Genomic DNA, 27,113 nt, shown 5'->3' on the forward strand with positions numbered 1-27,113 from the left:
AGTGCTAAGCTAAATATTTTCATAATACAACCAGAAAAAGTCTTCAAATTTATATATAATGTTTTGCCAATTTATTATAAATTGAGTTGACACACCGACGTATTTTGCCAACAAAAACTTGCACAAAGGGAACAGTGCTCATGAAACACAATAACGGTGAAACGCACACCAGTGTTTACATGACATTTACAAACTTAAAATAAGCAACCCAATGCTCACAGACAGTTTCGTTGAGATTTTTGTTGCTGAATGTTTTTGCAAAAGAACATCAATGTTTACATTGAAATTTTGACAGACATTTTCAAAATAGAATGCAAAAATTGTCCCTCTACCTTGATCGGAGTCTTGATTTCGAAATCTTCATTCGTGAAAATGTTTGCTCGCTGTGTGGGTACTACAAAGACTATAAGCATAATTAATAGAAGCGTTTTCTTCAGGTTAGTAAAATCATCAGGGAGCCGCGAATAAAACTCTGCTATTTTGTTTGAAGTGTGGCTGGACACCGCATTGGAATAACTTTAAGCGACCCCCACCTAGAACTACAATCTGATTGGTCGGTGGAATCGTATACAAAGCGAAAATATGCTTCCTGGAAAGTATTTTTTGCCTTTATGCTCTTTAACTCCTCAAGAAAAGTAATTGGGTTATATTTGTACGCGGATACTTTCCGTGGGCCGCACATAACAGCGTGGCGGGCCGCCAGTTGGTGACCCCTGATTATATTATCTTGGAAAAATTAGTTTGTTGAAACTTTAGTGCTCCTTTCCAAATTTTTTTAGATCCTCTATTGTACATGACGCATTTACCAAAATACGGAACTTCTGCTTCACACCACTTTGGTTTGTTTGAGCGTAGAAAAAGCTAGATTTTAGTTTGTTTATTATAGTATGAAGGAACTCCTTTCATGATATGCGCAAATAACAAATATTGCACCAATGTCGTAATAAGCAAATGTTACCTTTTCTCGTAAAGAAAGGACACGGAACACTCTTCAAGTATGCTTTGCGATTTTTTTTCTATACCCTATTCAGTGAACTTGAAGTAAAAAGGAACTGCGAGATCGTGTCGTCTTCGTAGTGTTAGGTTTCCTTCATCTATAAAAGATATACGAAGCTCTCGCGTGTGACGATCGACAAACCCACAGACGAGTGCCGAGAACTCTGCTTTTTTTCACTTCTTTCTACTTTACGTCGGGAAAATCAGTCAAGAATCAGCCCTAACATTGAAGTAGGCGTGTCGATGATGTAATGGTGTTGGTTAGGTCAGATTGTTGTGTTCAAAAAAAGGAGCCTCATTATTTGAGGCAGGTTCGGTTCAATGTGAAATAATTGCAGTTCAGGAAGCAGTTGGGTTCAGATCAAAGAGTAATGCCAATGCTTCATATTATGCAAAATAGCCGTTACTTTTCTATTGTAGCCTATTTAAATGTGCGGTGAAACTGCTTGCTGTGTGAACGTCTTTTGACAGAGTCTATTCTTTTCATACACCTTCAGGAAGTAGCCTACTTTGTTGCTAAAATATTGATTTTATAATAAGCGATTGAAAGCTATTTGCTATGGTGCGCCGCTGCAGAACTGCAACCAACGTTCAGGAAAGAATTGCCCTTTTTCAGCTTTCCGAGCCCATTGTGTCATCACATGACAACCAAAGCTCAACGCATAGTACTTTTGATTCTAACAACAACGTTTTGCTGAAACAGTCATCCCAATATTGCAGTGGGTGGCAAAGCAGAAGAGCTATTACGGCTGCATGTGATAGAAAACGAAACATACAGCAACCTTGCTACGTGCCAAGTTACGTGAGAACTGTCAGTTTCGAGAGCTGCAGGCTGTCAAATTGTAAGTCTGATCAAAAATCTACTGAAAAAGTATCCAGATCTGTCAGCTTGAAACAGCGCAGTGAGAATAAGCGCCATCGACATGAATCCACTAAAGAAAATGGTCAACATAAACCGTGTAAAGAATTAGCCCGGCTGCGTGAAAAATATCGAATTTCTTCCATTCCTGAAAGTAAGTCTATAACAGACTGTTGACTGAACGGCGGCTTTGGTAATTTGCACGTTTTACTTTTTTTCTAAGCGTGTCACGGAATAACCTAACTTGGGTAGACTTTACTTTGAATCATGAAGCTGTGTGAAATGTTATAAATTATAAAACAACTATTTTGTGTTAGACACAGAAGGGCAGTTTATTGATTGTTCCAAATTTATGAACCGATGTTTTCCAAAAAATCCTACAATTCTTATTTTACTTTTTTTTTCTTTGTGACTTTGACGTTGGCTATTCTGAAATTTCTAAACAAACGGTATGCCGAAAATGACCCAAACGCTACTATCCTTTGACTCCCACATGCATTTACATTTAAACAATTTTGAATTTATTTTTATTGGTTGAACACGCGCTCGCTCGCGCTTATGCTTTTTTCGCACCCAAATCAGTCCATTTTGCACTAATTGAACAACGTCTGTAGGTATTGAATCAACATAAAAAGTGATTTGTTGGCTGGCGGTGGTTCCTGCAAAGCCTCAGGTGCATTGCTTACTGTATTTCCATGAATGGTAAGCAGACAACGTTATGCAGTTCAACACCTTTTTTGATTGAGCTAAATGTTAGTGGATGGAGAATATTGATTCAACGTAAAAGACCATAGGCTATACGTACTCGGTCGTGAAACAGCCGTAACTTTTCGCTTAAATTTTTTCTCATTTGGCAATCTTTATCCAAAGTAGGTTCTTCACCGGATATTATTTGCGTTTTTTCCGGTTAGCTCACTCACTTTCAATTGAGGTTTTAGTTTGTGAAAATGGTGTAATTTGACTTTAAATAGGCTCAACAAAAAGTCATTTTCTTTTCTTGGTCAAGCTATCTTGACTTAGTATCTTATACTTTCCTATTGGTTAATATAATAGGGCAGCACACAAAGCGAATGCGGAGGCTTTCCTTGCTAGTGTAGCTAACACTGCTCTTGATATATAAAATGGGTTGTGTCGCACACAGGTTATGCAGTATAAATTTTCTAGTTTTCAGTTTTCTGGTCTATACATTGAAACCGCAGCATTTTACGCAACAGCCTACAAGATGCTTCGCTGAGAATGACTTAAGAAATTAGGCGAGATAATAATCAAAACTGGACATTAGCTTTCGTCTTAAAGATCGCAAAAAAAACACTTTTGTTTGCTAACACAGCATTAAGATTTGCTAAAAGTTGTGGAGGTCCATACGTAGCTAGTTTGCACATTTTCTGCGATTCTCGTAAGTAACTCAAGTATGTTCAAAACTGACATACCACAACACACAGATGTTAAATTTAGTTTTACCTGCTTATTTTCAGTACTCTAAGATGGTAATTTTTTCCATTAAACAGACGTAACTACAAATTTTCAACATATTGTTTATTTATATTTTACCTCATACCGCAAGTATTTGCCGTAAGTTGTTGCATAGGAACAATGTCATACTCTATTCATATTGCCTCGTATTCAAAGTGTGATAGATTCGACGAATCTTATACGTACAGTAGGCTACAATTAATTACGCATGCAACGATTTGGTATGTTTGTATAACAAGGATCTTTTCTATGCAAAAAACTTGTCACTTTTAAACAATTATAGTCTTCAGAAAGCTGTATGATTAATTTGTTTTGCAACAATTTTTAAAAATTGCGACTCAACGTGTTTTTGAATTTTAGGCTATATTGTAGCCTACTGTAGTATTTTATTGCCAAGAAACAAACACGATATGCGAATGCAGTGCTTAATTTGCTGATTACAAATGAGTCGATTAAGCTACACAAGTTTTATTTGAGTGTTGTTGTTGTATTGATACGAGTAACTAAGGTACAATTTATGAAAAAGGTAAAACCTTTCCATCACTGTCAGGTGCATGCAGTTTACCATAGTGTTTCAGTTACAGTGTCATCAAAATTTGGTTGATTTATGGTGTATTGTTTTCTAGGGCTACTCTTTCAAAGGAAGTGGCCAAGCAGTGGTCTTGATACTTTTATACTCTAGTGATGCGCCTTAAAAATTAAGTTATGTTGTTTTCTCATAAACCACGTGTTGCCAGTGTTTGCTAGGATTCTCGAAACAAATTTTTCGAAATATTTCTGTTTCAAACAGTCTTAATATCTAATTTTCCAAGCACTTTTTTCCAACTTTTTTTTCCACTGACAATTGCAGTCGAAACAGAATCTGGCAATCGCGTCCAATATCAAAAAAGGTGATGTAAACCCTAAATTTGTAATGCAGTTGGATATTTTCAGATAATCACAAATTCCTAAGAAAGTTCAACAAACAAAATCACGTGCTGTGCTCCAGGTGGTGGTGCAATATTCTTAATTGCTATGAAATAGGGCACCCAATACCAATTGATAGAGCGGCCGTATTGATTATTAGGCTCAGCGAATGAGGTGATTGGGAGTGTGACCTGTTTACAAGTGCATTGTAGAATAGGCCAAAAGCCAATCTTCAAAAACCGGATACAATATCAGCAACGCAATTGCTTTCTGATGCCAACCGTTTTGTTTGAAAATTTAGACATAGCTTAGAATGTTGTTGATTTTAAGTTTTTGGTCATGAAAAAATAGTGACGTAATTGGCCATGATGTCATTCGTAATAATAACCACGGCATAACCATTGCCTTTCAATTACTGTCTAAGGTTAAACATTCATTTTCAGCACTGTCATGACTGCTTTGTTATTTTAAGTTATTAGCATTACTGTGGCAAAAAACGAAATCTTTAGCGATAGCCTACCAGTAAGCAGCAAAGCGCTACGAAATTATCTTCAATTTAGGGCATGCCGATCTCTGAATGACATAATAACTCTCGAAATATCTGCTTACATTTTATATTTAACTAATATAATCCATCTATTGAAAAGTGTGTTTTAATACCTTTGCAACTTTGCTTGCAGCATTGTGCTTCAGCTTACGCCTCATCTGAAAGAATTAATATAAAAAAGCTAAAACTGAATCAACTTCCTTCAAATATCTATTGAATCAGCTGCCTTTGATTTATTTGGAACAATAAGATTGGCAGAGAATCTACTTTGGAGCGTGCTTTGTTTAGAGAATCCTATTTAAAAATTTTGTATGTTTCTTCCTTGTTTTCTGCCGACATATTGTAGGCGTAGAAAGTAGAAGTGAACCGCTCACCAAAGTAAAGCAAGTCTCACAATAATAGAAAATGTCAAGTCGAAGCACTACCGTTTTAACAAATTAAAAAATGAATACTGCACAGCCGACAGCCCCTACCTGTTATGCCTTTTCAATATTGGCTCTAATATTGTGTACTTGAACCAAAATATTCAACTGTTTTGGTCGCACTTGAAGTTATAAAGGCTTAGCTAGCAATTTTGTTGGCATCGTTCATATCGGAGCACACCCAAACTGCACAGTATAACGAAATCTAATAGTTCTGCTCCCCCTAGGAGAGTCATATTATTTCTTAGATAGATCCAGTCCTTACATAGATGTAAAAATAAAGTAAGACAGCAGCAATTTTACAGAGAGGCAACCACACTTCAGAGTTTAGCATTCGTGTTCATTTCCTTCAGGCTGATGTGACTTTAGATTGTGCAGAAAATACTATGGTGGCTAATTGCAAGTACAAGGGTCACCACTATAGTCTAAATAAATTACAGTATGTGGGACAGGCTGCATGATAGCCCTGTGCGTAAAGGGCCGGATCGACAGACACCCATTAGATATCCATTAATCATTGATGGAAGAACACGAAACAACAAACTTCATATTTGCACAAGCTGCATTTAAACACAGAAATGAAAGCGATTTATGTTATCACAGTTTTGGTATAAAAGATTATTTCATCTTTGAAAGATATGCAAGTGGTTTGAATTGCACAATAGCTCCTAACCATACAAATGACTTTCTTTGTATTGTAAAGTGGCTATTGTAAAAATTATGCAATGTGCTTGCAAAAGCTGTTGAAGTCTCTGTTAAGATTTTTACTGTAAGAAAGGTAATTCATTCTTTTGAAACTTAAAAATGAGTGTTAATAAGTAGACCAGCCTACGTGTTATGAAGAGATTACAGCGTTTGAGTGGCTTCCTCATTTTCGCATGAAAGCCTTAACCGTTTTCACTTTCAAAACCACGTCCCTCGTTCAGAAAATTCTTTTTTGGGCAAGTTGAAAACTAGTTTCGGCATCATGTTTGCATGATGCAGTGACGTTGCATCAGCGTGTCGCAAAGCTATGGCCTAGACAGGGTAATTCTAACAAATACAAGTTGCAGAGCTTGAGCAACAGGTGCGTATGTTTTCATCAATTTCATATTTTATCGTGAAAAGGAACGTTGTGTGCTGGGTCAGTGAAGTCGTGCGCCGTAAAGCCACGCTGTCAGTTGACCGATTCTTTTTTGATTTATGATAGAAAAGCGAATGGAATGCATGAATCAGTGCCTACAGTATTAGCAACGTTGTCATTTGGTCGTAACTTCACTATCTTGCAACTGCAAGAGCAGGGCTAAAAAGAAGCGAATATTATTCGTTTGATGTTTTTGTTCCTATCCTTTTCAGTCGCTTTGGCAAAGATATATGTTGTTGGTTAATAATATCTTTGGTTTCTCTTATGTGACGTCACGGTTTGGTCTGAACATTTAAGCCGTATTGAGCTTGGAAAGGAAGTGACGTTAAGACAGTGTAGATAAGCTTGTGCAGAGGCAGATTTCCGGTGAAATTTGTTAAGCATAGAAATGGAAAAGTGGTCTATAAAAGCCTGTACCTTCACTTCACATCACATGCGCATGGTAGGCTTAAAATTGTAATATTTCAACGGGTGTTCTTGTTAATTTGAGTTGTCGATTCGCTAAAGTAAATACAGCATGTCCGGCAATCTAAAGCTTTTGCTTTTTAGAACTTCTTTTACCAACAGATTTTTTTGAAACATAGTTTTCAGAATTTTAATGTTAGATATTAACTTCATAAAAACGTGCTCTGAGTGATGTGATGCGTTTTGGTGGACCGGTCTGGTAAATATCCAATGCAAGTGTCTTTGGTGCGGAAACACAACTGCCGACGCATGCATGGCATGAGGTTGTACTGACAGCCACACGACCGCTGAAGTAAAGCGTAGTGCTGAAAAATGCTGTTTTGAAATTAGGCACTACTGTATTGTCGATGTACAAAGTGGTAACCTATTGAATGGTTTCCAACAACCAATGCGATAGATAGGCTTCAGTTGTTTTAGCAGGTTTGTTTCAGAAGCAAAGGGTCATGTTTGAATGCTGAAAAAGTTTTTCTTTTTTACCAAAAGGTTTCTAGACCGATCGAGAAGTCGTTCGTCTGAAAAGCGTGCGACTAAAGTCGTATTATTTATGTTTTTTGTTTGTCTAAAAGTGTAACTTCCGTTTTAATTTATCTCGTAAATTTTTTTTTACGCAACTTGCTGTGAACAGAAGCATTTCTTACAAAAAATATTGAAAGCTTTGATGGTGCTCACTGAAGTTGAACCGACAGAGAAGCTAAAACAAGCAGCTAAACAAGCCCAGATGCCTGAGAACTACGGTAGTAGAAAAACAAGAATTGATGGTGTGTGTGATTTCATCTTCTTTGAGTTTCAACAATGAGATAAATGCTTAGCTGAGGTAGTATCTTTTGTCAAATGAAGAGTCATATATCAGATTATGACAAGACAAAAGTTAAGAAGGAAAAGGAAAGAAAAATCGTCATTTAACATTCAAACAGGGCTGTCATAAGCTAGCATTTTGTTTCTTGTATATAAACGATTATGATTTTTGTAATTTCTCAAACAGAATACGTGCCAGTGTGTAATTATGTGGTGACTAACATCCTTCAAAATGATGAGCACTGCACTTCTTTGTGAAATCAGGATTGATCACCGTGGATTCTTTTTATCCGAATACACACATCCAGGTAGCCTTGGCGATAACTAAACTGCAAACTTTTTCCGTTCAATGACATATAGAATAGTTCTCAAAAAGAAGAACACTACTTTTAAACCAATATGCAAGACATATTTTAAAATTACGAGTAGATTGTTTTTTCTTACATTTTACAGCAGAGGTGCCTTTCGCACCTGTAAGACACGTGCGTATCAAAGTTCAATGACTGATGAAAATATATTATAAAGTTATACTGTATGATATTTATTAAAATGATGCCATATGGTAATCAAGAGATTGATTGTGTCAGCTCACTTTAAAAATGCCCTCATCCCAAAGACACCTTCTCAGTGATAATTCTGACTTCTTTGTACTGTTTTATCTTTCCCTTATTTTCTTGCAGAAAAAAGCAACTAATTCAGTCAATGAATTTTTTTGTATTTTCTTAGCAATTTTGAGATCAAAAAGAAATGGTCAAATGAATTTGCTATTTACTGAAAAGATAGATCACTTTCACGTGCGCCTTTTTCACGTGGCTTCAAGTGTTCATGATGATGCTCTCGCTTCCGATACATTGATGACTATGCTCGTTCGATGGAGAAGGATGACGTCACATTGCCAGTGTGATCCCATTATTCATCATAAAAAAACCCAACCTAGCAGTTTTATGAACGTGAGAAATTTTCAACAAACCCTAGAGATTGTGAAGAAAGGGGCGTTCTTCCCCCTTTATCGCTTGCCATTTCTGCTCGTTATATGCTTCTATTCTAGATTTTCCACAAAAGATGGAAGAGGTCGAGCTGTGGTTGAGTGTTAGAGATAAAAGCAATTGAGCGAATGATTGTTAGGTGGGCATCTTACTTGGAAGGGCTCTGTTGTTATTATTTTCAAAAATGGACTTAAATGCTGTGAGCTAGGGACCGGGAGTTAAGGAGAAAATTGCTTGAACTGATTTGTACACTCACAATTGTTTGTACATCACAAGGAAAAAATAGAGATATTACCGAGTCCCTAATTCAGAAGTAAGCGTTCTCATACTGACATTGCTGGACTACACTATTTTATTTACATAGTTGCTCACAAATATCCAAAGGTTCTTACTCATGTCTTATGAAAGCAAGAAGAAAGTGCCGATCCAGCCTTTCGTATCCAAATAAAAAGCTTCTTTGTGCCTTACGACGTTGCATCAATGTTAGATTTCACCACTTGTACGATCTTATAACTACCATACCAGGCACAAGGACTTCCTCAAGATCAACGAATTCATGTTTCTTGTCCACGTAATTCTTTGGGACGGGCAGGCCATAACATCCGCCCACTTTTCAATATCTTTTCATTGCTTCACAAAGTGGCTTTGTTAAATATTTTTGTGGCTAGATGACATCATTTCCATGAAGTTTCTATATATTTGTATAGCCTATATTGTACAAAATACTACAACATTAGAATATTTGTGTACTATAGTGGTTGCTTAAGACAGCTTGGTTACACCATTCTCAAAATGAAACCGGTGTTGCCCAGTAACTCAAAAAATGTCGGCTTCATTTTTTTAGCGGTTTGGAACTGGGTAAAAACAGAACATTTCAGTGGTCTACAGCAGTAAGCTATACACTAAATGTTTTTAGGGCTATATTAAATTACGTAGATAAAAATGAAAAAAAAAACAACAACAAAAAAACCTAAGTTAATGAAACAGAATCTTGAGCCAAATCGCATGTAATTTTTAGCAGCACCCTTTAAATCGTCGGTTAAAACTGTAAACTAACAAAGCATATTCTTTTTGCATAATATGCTTACTTTTGTCTTTTTCAGTCCGCGTCAAAGCAGCTGTTGCGGCCATGGAGTCTCAAATCGACCCCAAACAAAGTCCATCGGTGCGCATCGTCAAGGCAACCATCAAACCTACGTATGCAAAGCCCCAGGCTGCCCCAAAACCTGCGTTTTTACGTCCAAAGACCCAAACTGAAAGGTTGGGAATAGAGCGAAAATCGAAGCATCGTCGATCGATGTCTGATCCAAATGTACACAAAACTTTCATGCAAATGAAACAGCTTTGGGATGAGAAAGTAGAATCAGGTAAAAGTTACAACAGCAAGTTTGTTTTAACTGTGTTCAGTGTTGATCTTTGAAGTTTTTTAACCCTCTATCTCCCTAAACCAAATTAGTAACCTATAAATCTGAACGCATCTTTGCTTGCCAAAGTAATTTACATTAAAATTGAAGGAATAGAACGAATCTTGTGAAGAATTTGGCTCGAGCACATAGCCTATACTGTTCACCAAAACTAAGTGATCAACATTATGAAATGACTTTTTTATATTTTAATTAATTTTTCTTTTATTTTGCCTTAGTCAGATTCGTTCGCCCAAAAGTCCTTTAGTTTGCTTTGGTCATTTTCACTGCCGTTTTTGTCATCACAGCAAAGTATTGCTTCAAAAAAGAACCTACATTACAGGGAATTGCTTTTCCTCCTTTTTCACCGCATCGTTTTGTCACATGCTTTCATTGCAAACCTTGTGAGTGTCCAAAAACAGCCAAATGTCACGCATTTGAGCTATGACATCATTTAAACTGTAGAACATGCCTGATCAGATGTTACATTACATAGACCACACGTTACAAATAAACTAATAAAGTGAAGCAACAGATGGCTTAAAGATGATGGTAGACTTGTGCATTGTTGTTAGCAATATTGCAAGTTAGCAACTTGCCACCCTGAATTGAACTCTGAAGACTTTTTCTGTTTCTATATCTGATTAGCTTTCCTAGTTGAATTGGAAATAATTTCTCCGACTGTTCTAAGCCGTTTTCCCACCTAAAAACAATCGCTTGTGCAGTATTTCCAGTTGCTTTAATTTGGTAAAACTTTTGATTGGAACAGTAGTGGTTTGACATACGACACGGCCGCACTAGCTCAGCGACCGAGGGGTTTCGCCTTCCGCTCTTGTGCTGGTAGATCTGAGATCGATTTCAAATTGGATCGTACCAAAGACTTACAAAACGTTACGGATTGTATTCTCGAAAACGCAGTGGGGCTAAATCGGGTAACAACGTGGTGACATTCTAAATATGATACAGAGTTTAACGAGCCTTGTCGTTTAAAAAAAACCTCAGCAGTTGTAGAGCTACAATAAATAAAATCATAATATTATTATTATATGACACGGCCATGTCTGAAGCAATTATTTTATCACCATCGTCATGCAGGCTTCAGCGCCGAGGAACATAGTTTAAACTCAAGGTGTGGCGCTATGTAAATAACTGTATAGTTTTAGTATTTATAATATCAGACCTATTTGTCTATTGTCGGTCTAAAACAGATGAGACTGTTTTAGATGGCGACTGGCCCATTTATAATTTTGCATCATTGTTTGATTACAGCTTTAATGTTTATACAATTTTTTTGACTATACAATGTTAACCTGGCTTATTTTCATTACTTTAAGTGAAAAAGAACATACTCCGTACCATTGAAAAAAAAATATTATAAACCAACCTGGGATCGAACCTAGGCTTACCAAGCTGGTGACCATTTTTCTAGGATTGCCACAAGGCAAAAGATAATGCAGCAGCAATATTGCTCATATGTATGACGTGTTCTTTTGACTGTTGTGTCATTAAGATAAAATAGCTCGAGGTTAAAAATTTGAATCGACTTCACCTCAGCAGAGAGACTTTTCGAAAATATTTATTGTTGTCAGTTGATTTTGCGTTGTCAGAAAAACACAAGCTAACAGATAGTTCGAGTAGCTGATCAAGCGTGATGAAGGCAGACGCATTCTTGAACATTGACAAGATGTTTGCTGTCAAGTTTACGGTGTTGCAACAATGCTGCTGCCAGCAACTTTTAATCGGTCAGGCTTTCGATAAGATTGTTTGCGGCAGGAGTCAGGTTGCAATACAAGTGCAGTGGCTTGGGTGAAGTGAGAATACATTAGTTTACTTCACACGGAGTCAAGAAAATTGTCGATCATTTTTCGAAGGCTTTGAGCAGTTTGTGCGTAACTTGACTACAGAATCACACCAAGCTTGGTGAAATGTGTGATAGTTTTTCGTCAAAGTTTCTAGACAGGTCTCTTATAGCTGCTGAGTGATATCGTTATTCATTGAAAACAGAGTAGATAATTGTCTTAGTGGTAAAGGTGTTTAGAACACATTTTATATAAGCAATACGAAACGAAATCTCTCACTAAGAAATTTAATTTCAAACGACGCTAAAATAAAGAAGCTTTGCAGAAACAAAGTGAAGTTACGTTTCACAGTTAACATTGTTCTTTCATGCACTCCTGATCATATGACAACCTAGTGCACAAATTTTATGGCAGCGATAACTTAGCGGTGTTGTTAGCAGCAAAATTTTCAAGACAACTTCAGAAAGAATTAATTATTTAATTAGTACGGAATCACTTTAATTTGATAACCTTAAAAATACAATTGACGTTTTTCTTCACGACCAGGAAATTGTATCTCTATGACGTGCAGAGGTCACTTCTCTCATTTTGCTTTCATTAACGGCCTGGCAGAGGCTGAGCTCGTAAACTTTTGTAAAGGTTATTAGGACAATTTACATTTCAAATTGTGCATTCCCAGCTCACTGTATTGCCATCATCAAAATTTTAAACTTCTTTGTAAACCGGCGTCATTTACTAGTAAGTGAAATAGGAAGAAGTAGTGACGCAATAGCTACGCCAATCAATATGTCTAAACTCTCGTTAGTCACAGTAGCCTTTGTGTAAACTCTTCCTTTTAACAAAAAACAATCTCCTTGGAAAATGCTTTGAATGCATTTAAATGTGATAACTGAGTGTAAAGTAAAAATTGTAGACATTTGGATGAGAGGTATTTATACAAAACATGTACAGTAGCAAACGTGTTATTTATATAATCAAATATCCAACATGTGTGTACGAGAAATAGAACAGACTACAGGTACAAAAAACAAACGCTACAAGAAAAAATACGAGCGTTTTTGAATCTCAAAGCTTGTGTTACGAAGGAAGTCTTGTGTAAAACACTCATACTATAGCTAAGAAACCTAAGCTAAGTAGTCACTTACAGCTGAGCAATATTGTTGAGAAAGTTGTCTACATCCGCCGTACTGAGATGTTTAGCAACAAATGACGTGTTTCGACGTAAAACCAACAAAAGGTGGTTCGCTTATTTTCGATTGAGGCGGAAGAGTAAACAAACACTTGTTGGAAAAATAAGGGACGAAAGCGGAAGGAGTTGAGAAAAAGATCTACATTCTACAACATTATGAAAGAAGGAATAATTTGCTGGCTTTACTGTACAGTAGATATATGAATGCCTTCAGTTGTATCATATTGAAAGTATTGACAAACGTTGATTTCATTTAAATTTTCCAGGCTTGCAATTTTTACTTATCAACTAGAAAACTTCAACTGCAAGACCATATAAATTAAACTTGTTTAGGAAAAGTTAAAATTGACAAATTAACATCTAGGCAACTTTTGAAAACTGTTTTGTTGTTAGTAGTTTTGATAAACATTTTAATTTTCAGAAAAACAACCCGAGCCTTCTAATTCGCGTAGTGGCAGTGTTTCGTCGATAAGTTCCATTGGCAGTAGCAAGAGCTTGGACCGAAAAGGTTTCAACAAAAGAAGCAATGAAAACCTTGATGGAAGAAATAAGTCTCCCCCAATAGTTATCAGTCCCCCTGCATCAAGTATGACAAGATCTGCCATTGCAAGAGAACCCGTGGTCCCTCCTAGGCCGAAAGGACGAAAGAGTATGCGGTCACGGGCAGACACAACAGGTCAACTTGACATCTCCAATAATCATTCCATCCCAACCAACAATGTCACGTCATCAGAGGTGACATCCGCGACCAGTGAATCACTGAGTGTTAGCGAAAAAGCGATGCTGTTTGGAGGCAGAAAAGGCCGACCTTCACTGGAAGAAAAACAGGAAATTTCAACGTAAGAAACATGTCATATATGCAATTTAATATAATATTAACAAGAAACGTTATAATTTTCACCCAGCCATAGGCTACTGAAATCTAGGCTGTGAAGTCGGAGTCGTGGAGTTTGAGAGAGGGATTTTGACGTGTCAGGAGTCGGCCAGTTATAAACCGAGGAGTCGAAGTCGTATATTTTTCGCCCGACTCCACAGTCATGATGAAACACAAATAATATGTTTTATTTAGATGTAACGAAAAAATCGATATAAACTTCAAAAGGAATAAGTTTTGTCTCAAGGAAGAATCGTGTGGGGCTCATACAAGTGTAGTTACGAACCACACCAAGTCCTTAATGTATATTTTAGTTCTTCTTTTAGCTAAGCTTCGTCCCTGTGTAGCTTATCACAAAAGCATGGTCTATTTAAGATCACAATTTTGACGTTTCCGCTAAAGTCGTAAAATGCAAAGAGATGCACAGTTTTATTGCAGAAAATGCTAAGGCGTGTGTTGTTTTATAAGCACCAAAGCATATTTCCTTAATGGGATCTTTTCATGCATGAGCTTTTGTTATCTCCCGTATCCATGCAAAGCTGATGGAAATATGATAAACAGGGCAGACACACCCAGGCGGGAGTGGTGTTTTTGTTTTTCTGCTTTATGGGCATTGAAATGCCCTGCCTTTATTGAACAGCGTTGTTGAGGTGAAGCAATTGCTGATGCAGTCGCCTATGAAATGCGTGCGTGACGATGGATGAAGATCACCATTTGCAGCATTCTTTTGTGGTGAAACTTAATCTAATTTCGTTGATCTGGCATATCATTTTGGTGATAAACGGAGATAAACGAACTCACAAACTGGCCCATGTTTGTTGTAGTGTGTAAATTTTCGTAGTCTCTTTATTGTTAATGTTAGGTATAAAACATTAAAACAACAAGCGATAATGATTAAAGTCAATATCCAGTTCCAGATGGAATAGATAATTTTCACGTAATGTAGGCTACTGATCATCACAGGACGAAAATAACTACTTTATTTACTGATCAGTGTTGGTCTGGGGTCTGGTCATATTGGCACCTGGTTTTCTCAACTTGGTTTTCAACTTTTCAATATGTTTTTTTTTTTACCTTGATGCAACGTCTTCTCAAATTGATTTAATTACAGTAAAACAAAGCAGCTTTTGGTAGTTGATAGTGTTGTGCACTGTTTGATTGCACAAACACTGGGTTGTATAACCACTTTACGAGATAAATTTAGTGTGCAAAAGAAAGGCAGTCGCTTGCCAATTATACGTCTGATAAACTTGCTAAGCAGACTGGACGTAAATTTTCTTTTTCAACTCGCCAAATTTGCTGTGTTATGACGTCATTTATGACCTAACATTTGATGATGGAAATGTGTTCATACTGTTTGAAGTTTAGCAATGTTTCGTCGGCATTGAACCAAAGTGCGTTCTACTTCATTTTGGATAAAAAAAATAGTCGGTTTTGAATGCGCTACTTTGCAATCGCAACTATGCTTTCTTGTAGCACATTGCATTCATGATACCATAGCTGACAAAATCCAGCTGTTGACGTTGATTTAACATTTACAGACGTTTTTTCCAAACTACAAGTGAACACGGCTTCTTGAGTTACAGCGGCTTAAGCTATTTGTAGTTTTTGCCTTAAGTATATATCTTGCAATATTCTGTACAGCTTCTTGCAGCTAGAACTTTTTTTTGAAAAAATTACTATGAATTTTACGGTACTTTGCGCTCACAAATCCGTCACGGTACAACAGCCTCGGAGCAGACAATTCAATTAACCAGGGAGCAACACATCGTTAGTGATCTCAGATCTTGCCAAAACAATGCGAAAAAAAGTTAAAAACAAATGACTTTGGCATCAGATAGTTTGCCACTTTCTTTGAAAAATGATCGAAGAATGCCAAGTTATGGGTTCATTAAATTTTTCAGTATTTTGTGAATATCTTCGCATGCGGACTATGTGGCTGCGGTATTGTTAAGAGCAGAGTGACTGGACGCTGGGTTGTTCCGAAGCATAAAGAAAAATTCAATCGATCTATTTTTGAAGTTCCAGTGGAATATAGTGACTTCCCAATTTCCGAAAACAATCATGTTTGCATTAATTTAGTTGCACATGTTAAGTCTGTGAAAAGAAAAACTGATTATGCTGGCTAGTTTGGAAAGTTAAGTTTTTTTTTTCATTGTTACAGTTTACAGAAATTGCAAAACATCGCCTTATTGCAGGCAGTGGCAGATCTAACAGAAGCTAATTGATCTCGTGCTCTTTTGTAAGAAAATGCAGATTTTAGCGACAAGTCAAGACAAAATGTTTACAATTTTCTTGGGCATTCTTTTCTTAGTTCCCCAGACTTAGTTCCTTTCACCCAAAAGACTTAGTCTCTAATTTATTATTTCTTGCAATTCTTATTTGGAAACAAACTGTTGCGTCAATTTTTTTCTAGACCCATTACCGATCGCAGGAATAGGTTGAAAATCTGTGTTTGCAGTTTAGGTTGACTGAAGGACTAAATACCGATACTGGGGAATTAAAATAAATGCATGTTGGTTGACTAACCAGCAGTAGATCGTACATGTATCATGTATCATCTTGACATGCAGCAGTTGTGCATAGAATTGCGATAAAAATAGCCCAGTAATTCTAGCAAGGAATTTTTGCAAGATAACCTACCTTTCGTATTGCAAGAGGAAGGATGCGGTTTGAGACGAAGCAGAAAACATAGGGTACGAACGTTGTGGAATATCATTATCTCACCAAGCTGTGTCATTATCTTGAAATCTGAATAGGTAATGTCTATACAACTGCCGGAAAAAGTACACTCCAGTGCACTTCGATGATTCTGACGTCATGGTGGAGACCAACACTCTGTCCCACCTAAAGATGATTTAAAATGTCTCATTATACCATTAGAAAACGTTGAATATATCATAAAGGGATTAAACTTGATTTAGAATAAGTCCCTAAACTGGTACTTGGCGTACTAATCACCAACCAGTAATTGATTTTGTGCCATTTTGTCAGTTTATTATTCAGGCTTTGAAAGGATTAACAAGGACTTAGAAACCACGACTGTGAATCAGACCAAAATAAGCATGGCTCACCTTAAGTCGCTGGGTGTCTATTTCTCTCCCTCAATAGTGAGTTACAAAACCTTAGACATCCTACTCGATTGGGTATATTTGTTTACATTTACGCAGGTAATCCTAACGCTTTTAGGAAAATGAGAAAAAAGAAGCATTTTTCATTGACGATTTTAGATCAATCAGCTTTGAAAGCGTTTAGCGTTTTTTGTGACATCACTGCGTGTTTTAAACATGACGGACTGTCAAGTGCAAATACTGCAGCTGTTCGGTGAAAAATTCATGTTCATGATCAGGTACAATTCTTCAGACATCATATTTTCAAAACACTTTTCCTGAAGACTAAAGGTGAAAACTGATTTGAACCTCGAAGACAGTTTTGATTTGTTGGCCACGTTCGATGTTTCCGACATTGCCTCGGAATAACTTGTTAGAACCTTTGTTTAACAATAAGCTAAACAAAGGCAAGTGTTTTCCTTTGAAGAGCAGTTTATGAGTTAGCGAGATTTTCATTTTCTAAGAATAACCTGCTTAGATGAGATAATGAATGCAATAAATGGCGGTGGTAATTGGTTTGAAGTTTTCCCTGGGGCTGTTAATCAATATTGTAACTGGCAATAAAATTGTTAAGTTTGCTTTTGTTGCTTGCATAAAATGCTTGATTTGTACATTAAAAAATACCATTGATATTTTAAGTCAGATTAAATTTTAGACATTGTGCAGGCGAGAAGTCAAGTCTTAGTTAGAAAGTAGTTCTTGTCAAGGTTTCTATTAGTTTATTCAGAATTTTAGTTTTTCGCGTTTAAATTAAACTTGCTTATAATTTTAAAATACGGTATCTCCGATTTTTATGGTTATTAATTAGTTACTTTTCCTAAGTTGTAATTTCTTGAGCTGTTCGATTCTTTCTGTGATGTGTCAACTGTTAAATCGATCGAACGGCCTGAAGTTTAGTGGTTAACAATTCGAAAGTTAACTTTGTCAAGAATTAGTGCCAAAAAGAAAGTGACAGTTTTTATGACTTGATGAGGTAAATGCTGATTTATGCTGAATTGCACGAGGCTGATCTGTGGCCACATGCCAGGTAACTCGTGCTTGCAAAGCCTGCTCTAAATTGCATAAGCAATAACTATGAATGTAGGCTACTGTTGTAAAATTGGCACCGGAAAACCTGACCAGCTTTAGGATTGAAATTGGTTTGATGAGATTGCGGTAAGAACTTTACTTCATATTTCTTAGCTGTAGCTATCCAATCCTTTTCACGTTTGTTTGAAGACGTCGCATCGATGTAAAACGGACTGATTGGTTGAGTTAATCCTGCTTCGGTGTGCGCTTACCAAAGTTAACTTTTGGTTCGCTTGAACTTGTTATTTTACGTTAATCTGGTACGGTCGGACAGAATTTTTTTTTATCTTTTGATGATAGCTAATTCTCTTCATAATAACTCAAATCTGTTTTCTTAATTCATCTTTGTTTACACAATCACTACACAGCATTGAGATGAGTTACAACTAACTTTCTATGCATTTAGCTTTAACCCAAGTTACCAAGGGCTATTTCCATTATTGACAGTTTCTTGTCCTCCTAGGCATTGACAGAAATATTGGCATGCTCCGCTGTTTAATTAAAGCAGCTGAAACGTCTCATTACTTTTGTTTACAAGTTCAGAGAGTTTGGCTATAGGCGTGAAAACAGTTCCAGAAAGTGTTTTGCATGGGCAGCCTCACAGGGTTTTTAAGTTTCAGCAGCTTTACCATACAAAACTTTGGTTTGTGATATAATAAGCTAGTTACAGTAAATTTTTCAAAATCAGTTATTTGAAAACCAAGAACTGTCTTAAATTCACAGCTTAGCTTGATTTGAAAGGAATAACGTTGCATTTAAGTCTACTATTTGAGACTTAGCCCAGCTGTAAAATTGCATGTAGGCCTACCCAAATGCATTATTGAGATGTGTCGAGGCCTTAGCATAGGCATGGGTTTTTTTACCAATGGTTTATAAAATTTCAAACAGAAAGTAGTTGATTGAAAGTAAAATGTTTTTTTTTTTCAGATATGAATTAACATAGACTAATAAAATCCAACCTTGTAGCCCACAGTGTAGCTTACTGTACTGTAGATCAGTGATTTCAACTAGCGTTGCTCAGCCTCATAACATTGATGTTCCGTGGAAGATGGTCAGGTGTTCAGCAAGAAATTTACTAGTTTGACTAGACCTAGTGTTCCATGAAACACCGGTCGAAAATCAAAATCACAAGAGCTTTGTTTTTCTGCAATTTCTACATGAATCCTGCTCATCCAAACAGGCCCAGATATCGCAATGATAAAAGCCGAAAGTGAATAAATTGTTGTTGTGTTGTTTATTTTATTGCATCATTATAAAATTTCGTTTGGTGTTCCGCAAGATTATTTTAATGCATAAAGTGTTCCGTGGTCCAAAAAAATTTGAAAACACTGCTGTAGACTGATACACCGGCATCCGTAAAGTAGAAATTAGCAGCCTACATTTGTATTCTATTGGATGATTAGCTTTTTATCTTAGTGTTCGTTTTTTGCACAGAGGTGGAGAAAAGAATTGTCAGTTTTTCTTATCACGGAACAAAAAGATACTGTAGTTGTTGTGATGAATAAAAGTAGCATTGATAAGAGTAAGACGATTTATACTGTAGTAGGTTACTGTACTTAGGTTGAGAATTTTTGTTGGGAATTCTCTGGTAGATCAAAGGAGGTGTCTGTTTGCTGTCACTTCTCTTTGACTGTGATTCACCTCTCAATATAAAGAATGCTTTGTGACGCTCACGATATGCCTTTGTTTGTTGATACGAAAAATGAGGAACGAATTAAAAAGCGGAAAAAGTGGAGAGAAAAAAAGAAGAAGCGTTCTCCGGAAATGCAAAAGAATAACTGTATTGAGAACATTCAAGCTTTCTTTAAAAGTTGTGGCACTGGTTGCACTGCTATATGTTTTTCTCCGTACAGGTAACAACTAACAACACATTTAGTTTCATACACGCGTTGCCATAAAAGTAGACCAAGTCAGCACGACTGGCTTATCTTGTCAGTTTTGTGTGTCAGATTGCAAGTGACGTGTTAAATGCTATTAGTTTGAATTTTTTTTCCGGCTATTATAGCTGCTACTTGACAGTTGATTTCATAACTCATATCACGGTTACAGATGTATATATAAATATGCTCGTTCCTTCGAAGTTCAGATAACGGTCCTTCCGCAGGTTCACCTTCGGAAACCTTGACGTCATGTGGATTAAATATTTCGCAGTTGCTTCACAGTGCGTGTTCATATTTTTGGAGTGTTACAGAAAACGCTTGTTAGTGAATGGTGCTTTTTGCTTTTGATGCTGGATGTCAAAAATAGCATATATCGTGCAATTTGCAATTGCGTAAGTTTAATCATGAGGTTTGGCCTAACGTTCGGAGTCTCCACTTAGGCTATACATTATGCATTATGCAAAAATGAAGCTATTTTCTATATGTGCAAAGTGCCACGATAAAATACAATTATTCACTTCTTTTATGTCATGACGACCAGAAGGGTTGGCAGTGGAGTCCAAAAAGTACTTTTGTACCCAAGCCCGAAAAAAAAAACATTAGGGGCCCGAAGCTTTTCCAGAGAGGTCAAAAAGTTTTAGAAAACGTCTCATAAATTTTTGTTATAGCGCATGTGTTTAGCGGTGTCTTGTTTTGAGGGTCTTGGAACGTCATTGGTACCGGACCCAAATTATTCTTTTAACGGGCCTAATCACCGCTCTTTGATCGGTCACCCCTAGCGTGTAGGGCTAGGCTATATGTTTATTTTGTTTTGGCCTTGATAAAATTGTATTCATAATCAATTAAATTGAATAACATAAGGATGAGGGATAGAACTTCCCCATTGAAACTCGAGCTATAATCGAATCCCCGAGTTTTACTGGAATGTTGTTGGGAGTTGTTTTCGTGAAAGGCATGCAGTAATTGTAGGCGTCTAAACCACAAGTGGTGTTGTGTGCTTTCTCTTTGCTTGCCTTGAAGACGACAGCACAGCTAACGTAATGTTTTGATCTAGTGTTGTTTCTTGCAGCCTACTAGTAAAACGGGCAAACAACCTTTGTTTTGAAAACACAAGAAGATTTGTTTATAACATATTGCAATAATATTTTGTGTTTACAGACCATCCAAACCTCACTCGCCTGCCTTTCAACGCCGTCGCATCCCGTCATGGTCGGATGAACACTTTAATCAATCGAAGAACAAGAAGAACGTTGTTGACAGTGACATTACAAACTCACATAATCGTTCGGTTCATGGTAAAGAAGTCAAAGATCAAAACAAAATGCCTACTAATGTCCAAACAAACGTCTCTTCTCCTAAAGTTAGGAAAACCAAAGAGTCAGCTACAGAGTCTTCCACAAGCGCCACTGTCGAGAGGGAGATCTTTAAACCGGAAAAACTTTTCATGCGGCGTACAACTGTGGAATATCAATGCACGATTGCAAATGAGCCTCCGACAAATCGTCAGGCTGTCAAAGACGGAAGCTCAGTTGGTACAGCAGCTTATGCATCCACAAACGTTTCTACCAATTGTGAGACGACGAACTCGTATAACTTGCCGTCTAAGAGTAAAAACAGCGAAGGCAAGAATAAAGACACAGTTGTACCCCTATCAAACGCCGAAATTAACAAAGGACCAAAAACGGTTGAAAAGTTTGCAAATTCTTCTGCAAACACCACTGATGATGATGAGGAAGAGTTAGGAAGACGCAGAAAGGGTAGTTTTCTGCACAATACACGAAAACGATCTAAAGACAACGCTACGAGTTTGGTTAAAGAAAAACCGCAATCACCTTCTCCATTAGCTGTTAAAAAAACTGAAATAAACAGCTCAGAAAAAACCCATCTTTTGCCTGGCAACGATCAAAACTTTGATGATGAGGCAGAGTTCAAAGGACGTCGACGAGCAAGCTCGCTCCAAAAGTTGGCCGGATTAAAATTTTCCTCTGCTGGTAAAACACCTCTTCGAGGTTGCCTGTCAGACAGGCCAGAAAGTGACGATGATAGTTTGAAGAAAAGGTCTGAAAGCGCTACGAGGCCAACGAACTTGCCCTTGCTACAGAGGGAACGGTCGTACACTGATATAGGCTTAAGTAAACGGTCGATAAAAAATATTTCCGATTTGGATCGCCAGAAAGGGGGGAGCACCGGGAAACTCAACAGAATGTTCACTAGTGAAAGTACAGACAGTGTGAGTCCATCAACTCCAGATCAAAGGTCCAGCGGCTTCAGTGAAGCCGACTTATCTCCAGCCACTGAAGTCGTGTATAAGCCTTGCAGGCCGGCCCCACCTCCTCCCCCCTTTAAGGCAGGTAAACCGTCAACTGGCCACGCGCAAAGCGAAGCTGTTGATAAAACGGCCCAAGGCGAAACAACGTCCTTGTCTTCAATTGATTCCTACAGTCACCAAGGCGCTAGTACCCCTAGTAGACTGGTAGATCTAAATATCCTTGACGTTTACAATAACATTGTAAAGGAAGCCAGCGAAGAAAAAGAAATGACCAATCTGCAGGCGAGACCGGTTTCTCGTGATTGTTCCGATGAATCCGTCGATTCTGGCTTCAGAAATTCTCTAGAAGTCCCAACAAACAACCACGGAACTGGTGTAGACAGTTGGAGTGATTTTGACAACAGTGAAGAAGATGAACCACTACCGGGGACACCAAGCAAGCATCGCACGGAACCACCTCGTCCGACGAGTCCTGTTGCATTTGTGAGTACTTTTAGTGCTTTTATTTTAGTTTAATTTTTCACCCATTGCGATAACCTATATGGCACTAGCCTACGATTACAGATGCACATGCAACACAACAGGGATCAGCGCATGGACATAGTCATCGTGACTGCTGCTCCCCTTATTTTGGTATGCTTTTAAGCAGGCCCGGATTTAGGGGAGGGGCAGAGAGTGCAGGTGCCCCGGGCCCCCCTTTTGAAGGGGCCCCCCGACGTGGAAAAATGTGATTTTGTGTTATTTTTTTACTTTCAGTCTTTGAAGTTTCTGCAAAATGCTGTGCAGTGTAGTGCTGGATGAATGCTGCTGTAGACGTAGAGGTGGTTTTTCGCGCCGAAGACGCGAAACATTTTTTGCATGGGGCCCCCCGATCTAAAAGTGCTCCGGGCCCCCATCAGCTAAATCCGGCCCTGCTTTCAAGCGTCTTGCCGAGACGAGGCCGTGTCCTTTGAAGCGCTGTCGGACGTTCTTACGTACGTCGCACAGGCGTTAGGGTACGCAGCGAGTCTTTGACTTGGGTTGATTTCTTGTTTTTTGGTCCATAGTGTGTGGTGCAATGTCCGTGCAATTGCACCATTATGGTGGTTGGCTAGTTGCACTGACAGTTGTGTCGGAATTGCCGACATCTATCCGTTACAGAAAAAAAAAAACCTGTTGCTGTTTCATTACGAACAAACTTTTTAACCCGAAATTCAATTTGAATTTGATATGTCACAATGTAGATTTTAACGACCTGTTTTAGCCTGATGCTACGAGTTCGCTGTGGTAATAGCGATATGCACTAGCTTTCGGAAAACAGTTCCCTAGTCATGTGCTATGACCAATGGTGTTGAAGTTAGTGAGTCGTCATGCTGCTAATAGCGAAACTCAATCAATTGCAATTTGATATGATCTTGGTTCCTGTCTTACAATGCACTGTGTGATTATGCGCTTGATGGATATTGGCTACTGTATCATAAAATGCAATATTTACTTCGTTTCAAATAGAACGTAACCAAATCCATGCTGTGGCAAGACTTTGTTCTCTACATCACCAGTGAAAAGCATAACAACAATATTTTTGTGATAGTGATACCCTTTTCCCACTTGTGAGTCACCTCGTCTGCCATGTTAACCAGCTAAAGTAGTTATCTGATACTTCACTTTCCTTCCGTCACTACACTGATACGTATTACTTAACCGGTTGGACACCAGCTCATGTTGATTGCAAAGCATTACTAACGCTTTGTTGTTATTCTAGCTGAAAGAACCAAACGAAGTGAAAATATACAACATTGCCAAAGAGTTACTTTCAACGGAAGAGTCCTACGTTGCAATTCTTCACCTTATAGATCAGGTGAGCGTAAAAAAAAAATTTTTTTTCCGATTTTTCTTCTTTTAAAAACATTAAAGAGTATATTATGAAACTTACATTGCTTACACTTGTTTTTTCAAGCTTTTGTGCCGTAGCCTAGTGACACCAATTCCAATGCTTCAATTCGGTAGTCGTGCTAGTCATAGACACGATTTCTGTTACCCAAACAATTATTATGCACGTTTTGAACCTTACATGATTTTGTCTTTCTCTGTTCATCAACGTGCTCGCATAGCCTATCAAATATTTTCATTCCAGACACGTTTGACAATAGTGCCATGACCTTTTTCTTTGACGTTGGACAATTATCACACTTTCGACAACGTTTCAAGGCTTTGCGTGTAACTGCTACAATGATGCACATACCACGAGTAACCAATTACGACACAACTACTCACGTCTTTGTCCAATATACGTCAAGTTTGATTTGAAAAACGAGACTATAGAAGAATTTTTCATTGGCATGGGTAATGCATTACATAAGTGTCAATTCTTGCAGGTCTTCCACAAACAAGTGCGTGATGCTGCTATCTCAAAACACATCATGCCCGAGCAAGTGGTAAACAACATATTTTGCCATGTCCCAGCCATCTATCAGTTTCACAGCAGCTTTCTTCTTCCGCAACTGAAAGAGAGGTTAAAAAATTGGTAAGTGTAATCGAAAACTAATTTTAAGTTGATCGATTACGATTCGTCAAAAATGTATCAAGTTCAAAAATCTGCAGCACATGGTATGATGTTGATAAAACTAAAGATACATTATGATTGATGGAATAATGGTGGAAGAATTCAAAGTCCCAGGATTCCTAGACAAAAAATCCGTCATTTTTACATTGATTCAACGACAAACGTTGAATCAATATAACGGATTTTTGCTGTCTGAGTTGTTAACTTGTTAGTCTACAATTTTTTAATCAATCAAATATTTTGCTTTGAATATATGCAAGCGTGTAACTTCGTCTCAGTGCATTCTGGTCCATGGGGAGCTGAAAGCTATCTTGTGACTTGTGTTGGACAAGAACGCTCGCGATTAGGGAGTTTAGGGAGTTGAGTTTGGTAATTTCAACTTGATGTTGAGTTGCCGTTTTGCAACGTTGCAGCAGCAAAACATGCACATGTCCAATTTTGGATGTGGAATATATATTTTGTCAAGTAAACAGAAAGCCTGATAATGCTTTGCAAAGCTTTCCCAGACAGCAAATCAACGTTTTTTTTACATTGATTCAACGTCTGCAGATGTTGAATTTGATCTATGATGAAAAGCCCTCTGATCTCATCAGATAACACTAAAAGATGATTTGTGGGAATATTACAGCCACATTTTCTCTTCCTATTTTGTAAACAAAACGATCTAAAGCAGTCGCTTTTTATTGGCTCTCTTCATTGTGTTAAAGATATAGATATGATAAGTTTTGTTTATTAAATTTGCCTCAAAGGTTTTGTACCTGAAGATTCAGAAAGTAATTACCCGATTCTCTATAGCGCCCCTTAGCTTATGTAGCTGTTGACGCCGTCTTCGCGATCACATACATTCGTAAAATCCGTAGCCTACCACATTGTGTTGTGGGATAGCAGTTCTATACACACATAACCGCAGCGTAACTTTACGTTCAAAAACGTGTCGAACTGAAAAAATAAACAACAAACTACTTTATTTCATCAGGAATACCAATCCCAGAATTGGAGATGTCATGACGAAAGCAGCGCCTTTCTTGAAGATGTACAGTCTCTATGTGCAAAACTTTGACGACGCGATGAACGCAATAAAACTGTGGTCTGAAAAGTCGAACGGATTCGCATCAATAATGAAAGCAATTCAACAGACTCCGGAATGCAACTTTCTCACTTTGCAGGTGACGCGACGTTTTTAGTCTCGGTACCTTTAGACAAGTGTTGTTGAAAAGCAATTAAATGTCTTAAAAGTTGTAACGTGTCTGATTGTGGCATTGCGTTACCTTTTTCTAGTTAAAGACAAGGCGCATGAAATAAAGATGGGAGATTTTGTGCTGAAATCACTTCATTAATTTACAAACGATTTATGGTTTGAGATAAGTAAACTGAATATGTTGAAAAATTATGGCAAGCATTATATTCAAGGTTCTCTCACTCATCTAAAAGTGGGAAATTTTATATCCAGATGACGTCGTTTTTAACCTTAATATTTTTCATCATCTTTAGCCTATTATTTTTCAGCATCACATGCTGACTCCTGTCCAAAGGGTCCCGAGGTATCGGCTCCTTCTTGAAGACTATGTGAAGCGGCTTCCTGAAGATGCTGAGGACAAACTAGAAGCTAAAAAGGCTCTTAAGCTTATCACCATAGCAGCCACTCATTCAAATGAGACCATGAAGAAGATTGTAAGCAAAATTGACTTCAATTTGTCGTCATAAAATTTGAATTTTCTTCTTTGCGTCTCTCCACATCTGGTGACGCATGGACCAAAAGAAATAGCCTGCTATTAGCCTCGATCCTTATTCATGCTTTTACGAAAGGAGCAGACCGTATGTCTGCTAACTTTTATGTTTTTATGGCTCCGATCGGTGCTCTTGCCTGCCACGTAGGTTGCATAGCCGAGTGGTGAGAGGTCTGATACGACGCTCGAAAGGGTGCGCCTTCGACCGTTCAAGAGTATGTGGCTGTGTCTTTGGCAGGACACTTAAAGGCATGTCTGGACACAAAGATTGGCTTCCTTGCCTTCCCGTCTACTTAATCTTCAACCCCCGGGCGTAAGCTTGTATGCGACAAAAAATGTTCTTCAAATTTTGAGTTCGAAATTCTTTATTTGTAGTTGTTTCTAAGTATGACTAACATCAAGCATTTGATTTTACATCATTAAGGTTTAGTTTTACATGTGCTTTAACGCTATTTAAACTTTATTGTATTTGCAGGAGAAATTTCATAAGCTGGTCAACATTTTCAACGCTCTTGCTGACGTAAAGTTTGATATTGTTGACGTCACACGAGAATTGCTAAAAGAAGGAAAAATCACGAAAATTTCGGCCAGAAATGGCGAAAAATACGAAAGATATCTTTATCTCGTGAGAAAATTTGTTTAATAATTAAATGTGTATCATACTTAGTTCATTGTGTTTT

General features: G+C 37.7%; 1 protein-coding gene across 1 annotated transcript in view; it reads left to right on the plus strand.

Annotated features, from left to right (window-relative positions):
* The first annotated feature begins 1,564 nt into the window (after positions 1-1,564).
* The window catches only part of LOC145785584 (uncharacterized), a 29,418-nt gene continuing 3,869 nt past the window's right edge, over positions 1,565-27,113 (plus strand). Inside the window, exons 1-9 of the mRNA XM_082597247.1 lie at positions 1,565-2,009; positions 9,676-9,939; positions 13,385-13,802; positions 21,054-22,647; positions 23,906-24,001; positions 24,519-24,667; positions 25,683-25,872; positions 26,213-26,377; positions 26,909-27,058. Of these exons, the coding sequence (XP_082453373.1) occupies positions 9,702-9,939; positions 13,385-13,802; positions 21,054-22,647; positions 23,906-24,001; positions 24,519-24,667; positions 25,683-25,872; positions 26,213-26,377; positions 26,909-27,058 (3,000 nt within the window). The 5' untranslated portion in view covers positions 1,565-2,009; positions 9,676-9,701. The remainder of the gene's footprint in view (positions 2,010-9,675; positions 9,940-13,384; positions 13,803-21,053; positions 22,648-23,905; positions 24,002-24,518; positions 24,668-25,682; positions 25,873-26,212; positions 26,378-26,908; positions 27,059-27,113) is intronic.

Source organism: Aplidium turbinatum, chromosome 16 (assembly GCF_918807975.1).
Source record: "Aplidium turbinatum chromosome 16, kaAplTurb1.1, whole genome shotgun sequence".
Taxonomy (NCBI): Eukaryota; Metazoa; Chordata; class Ascidiacea; order Aplousobranchia; family Polyclinidae; genus Aplidium; species Aplidium turbinatum.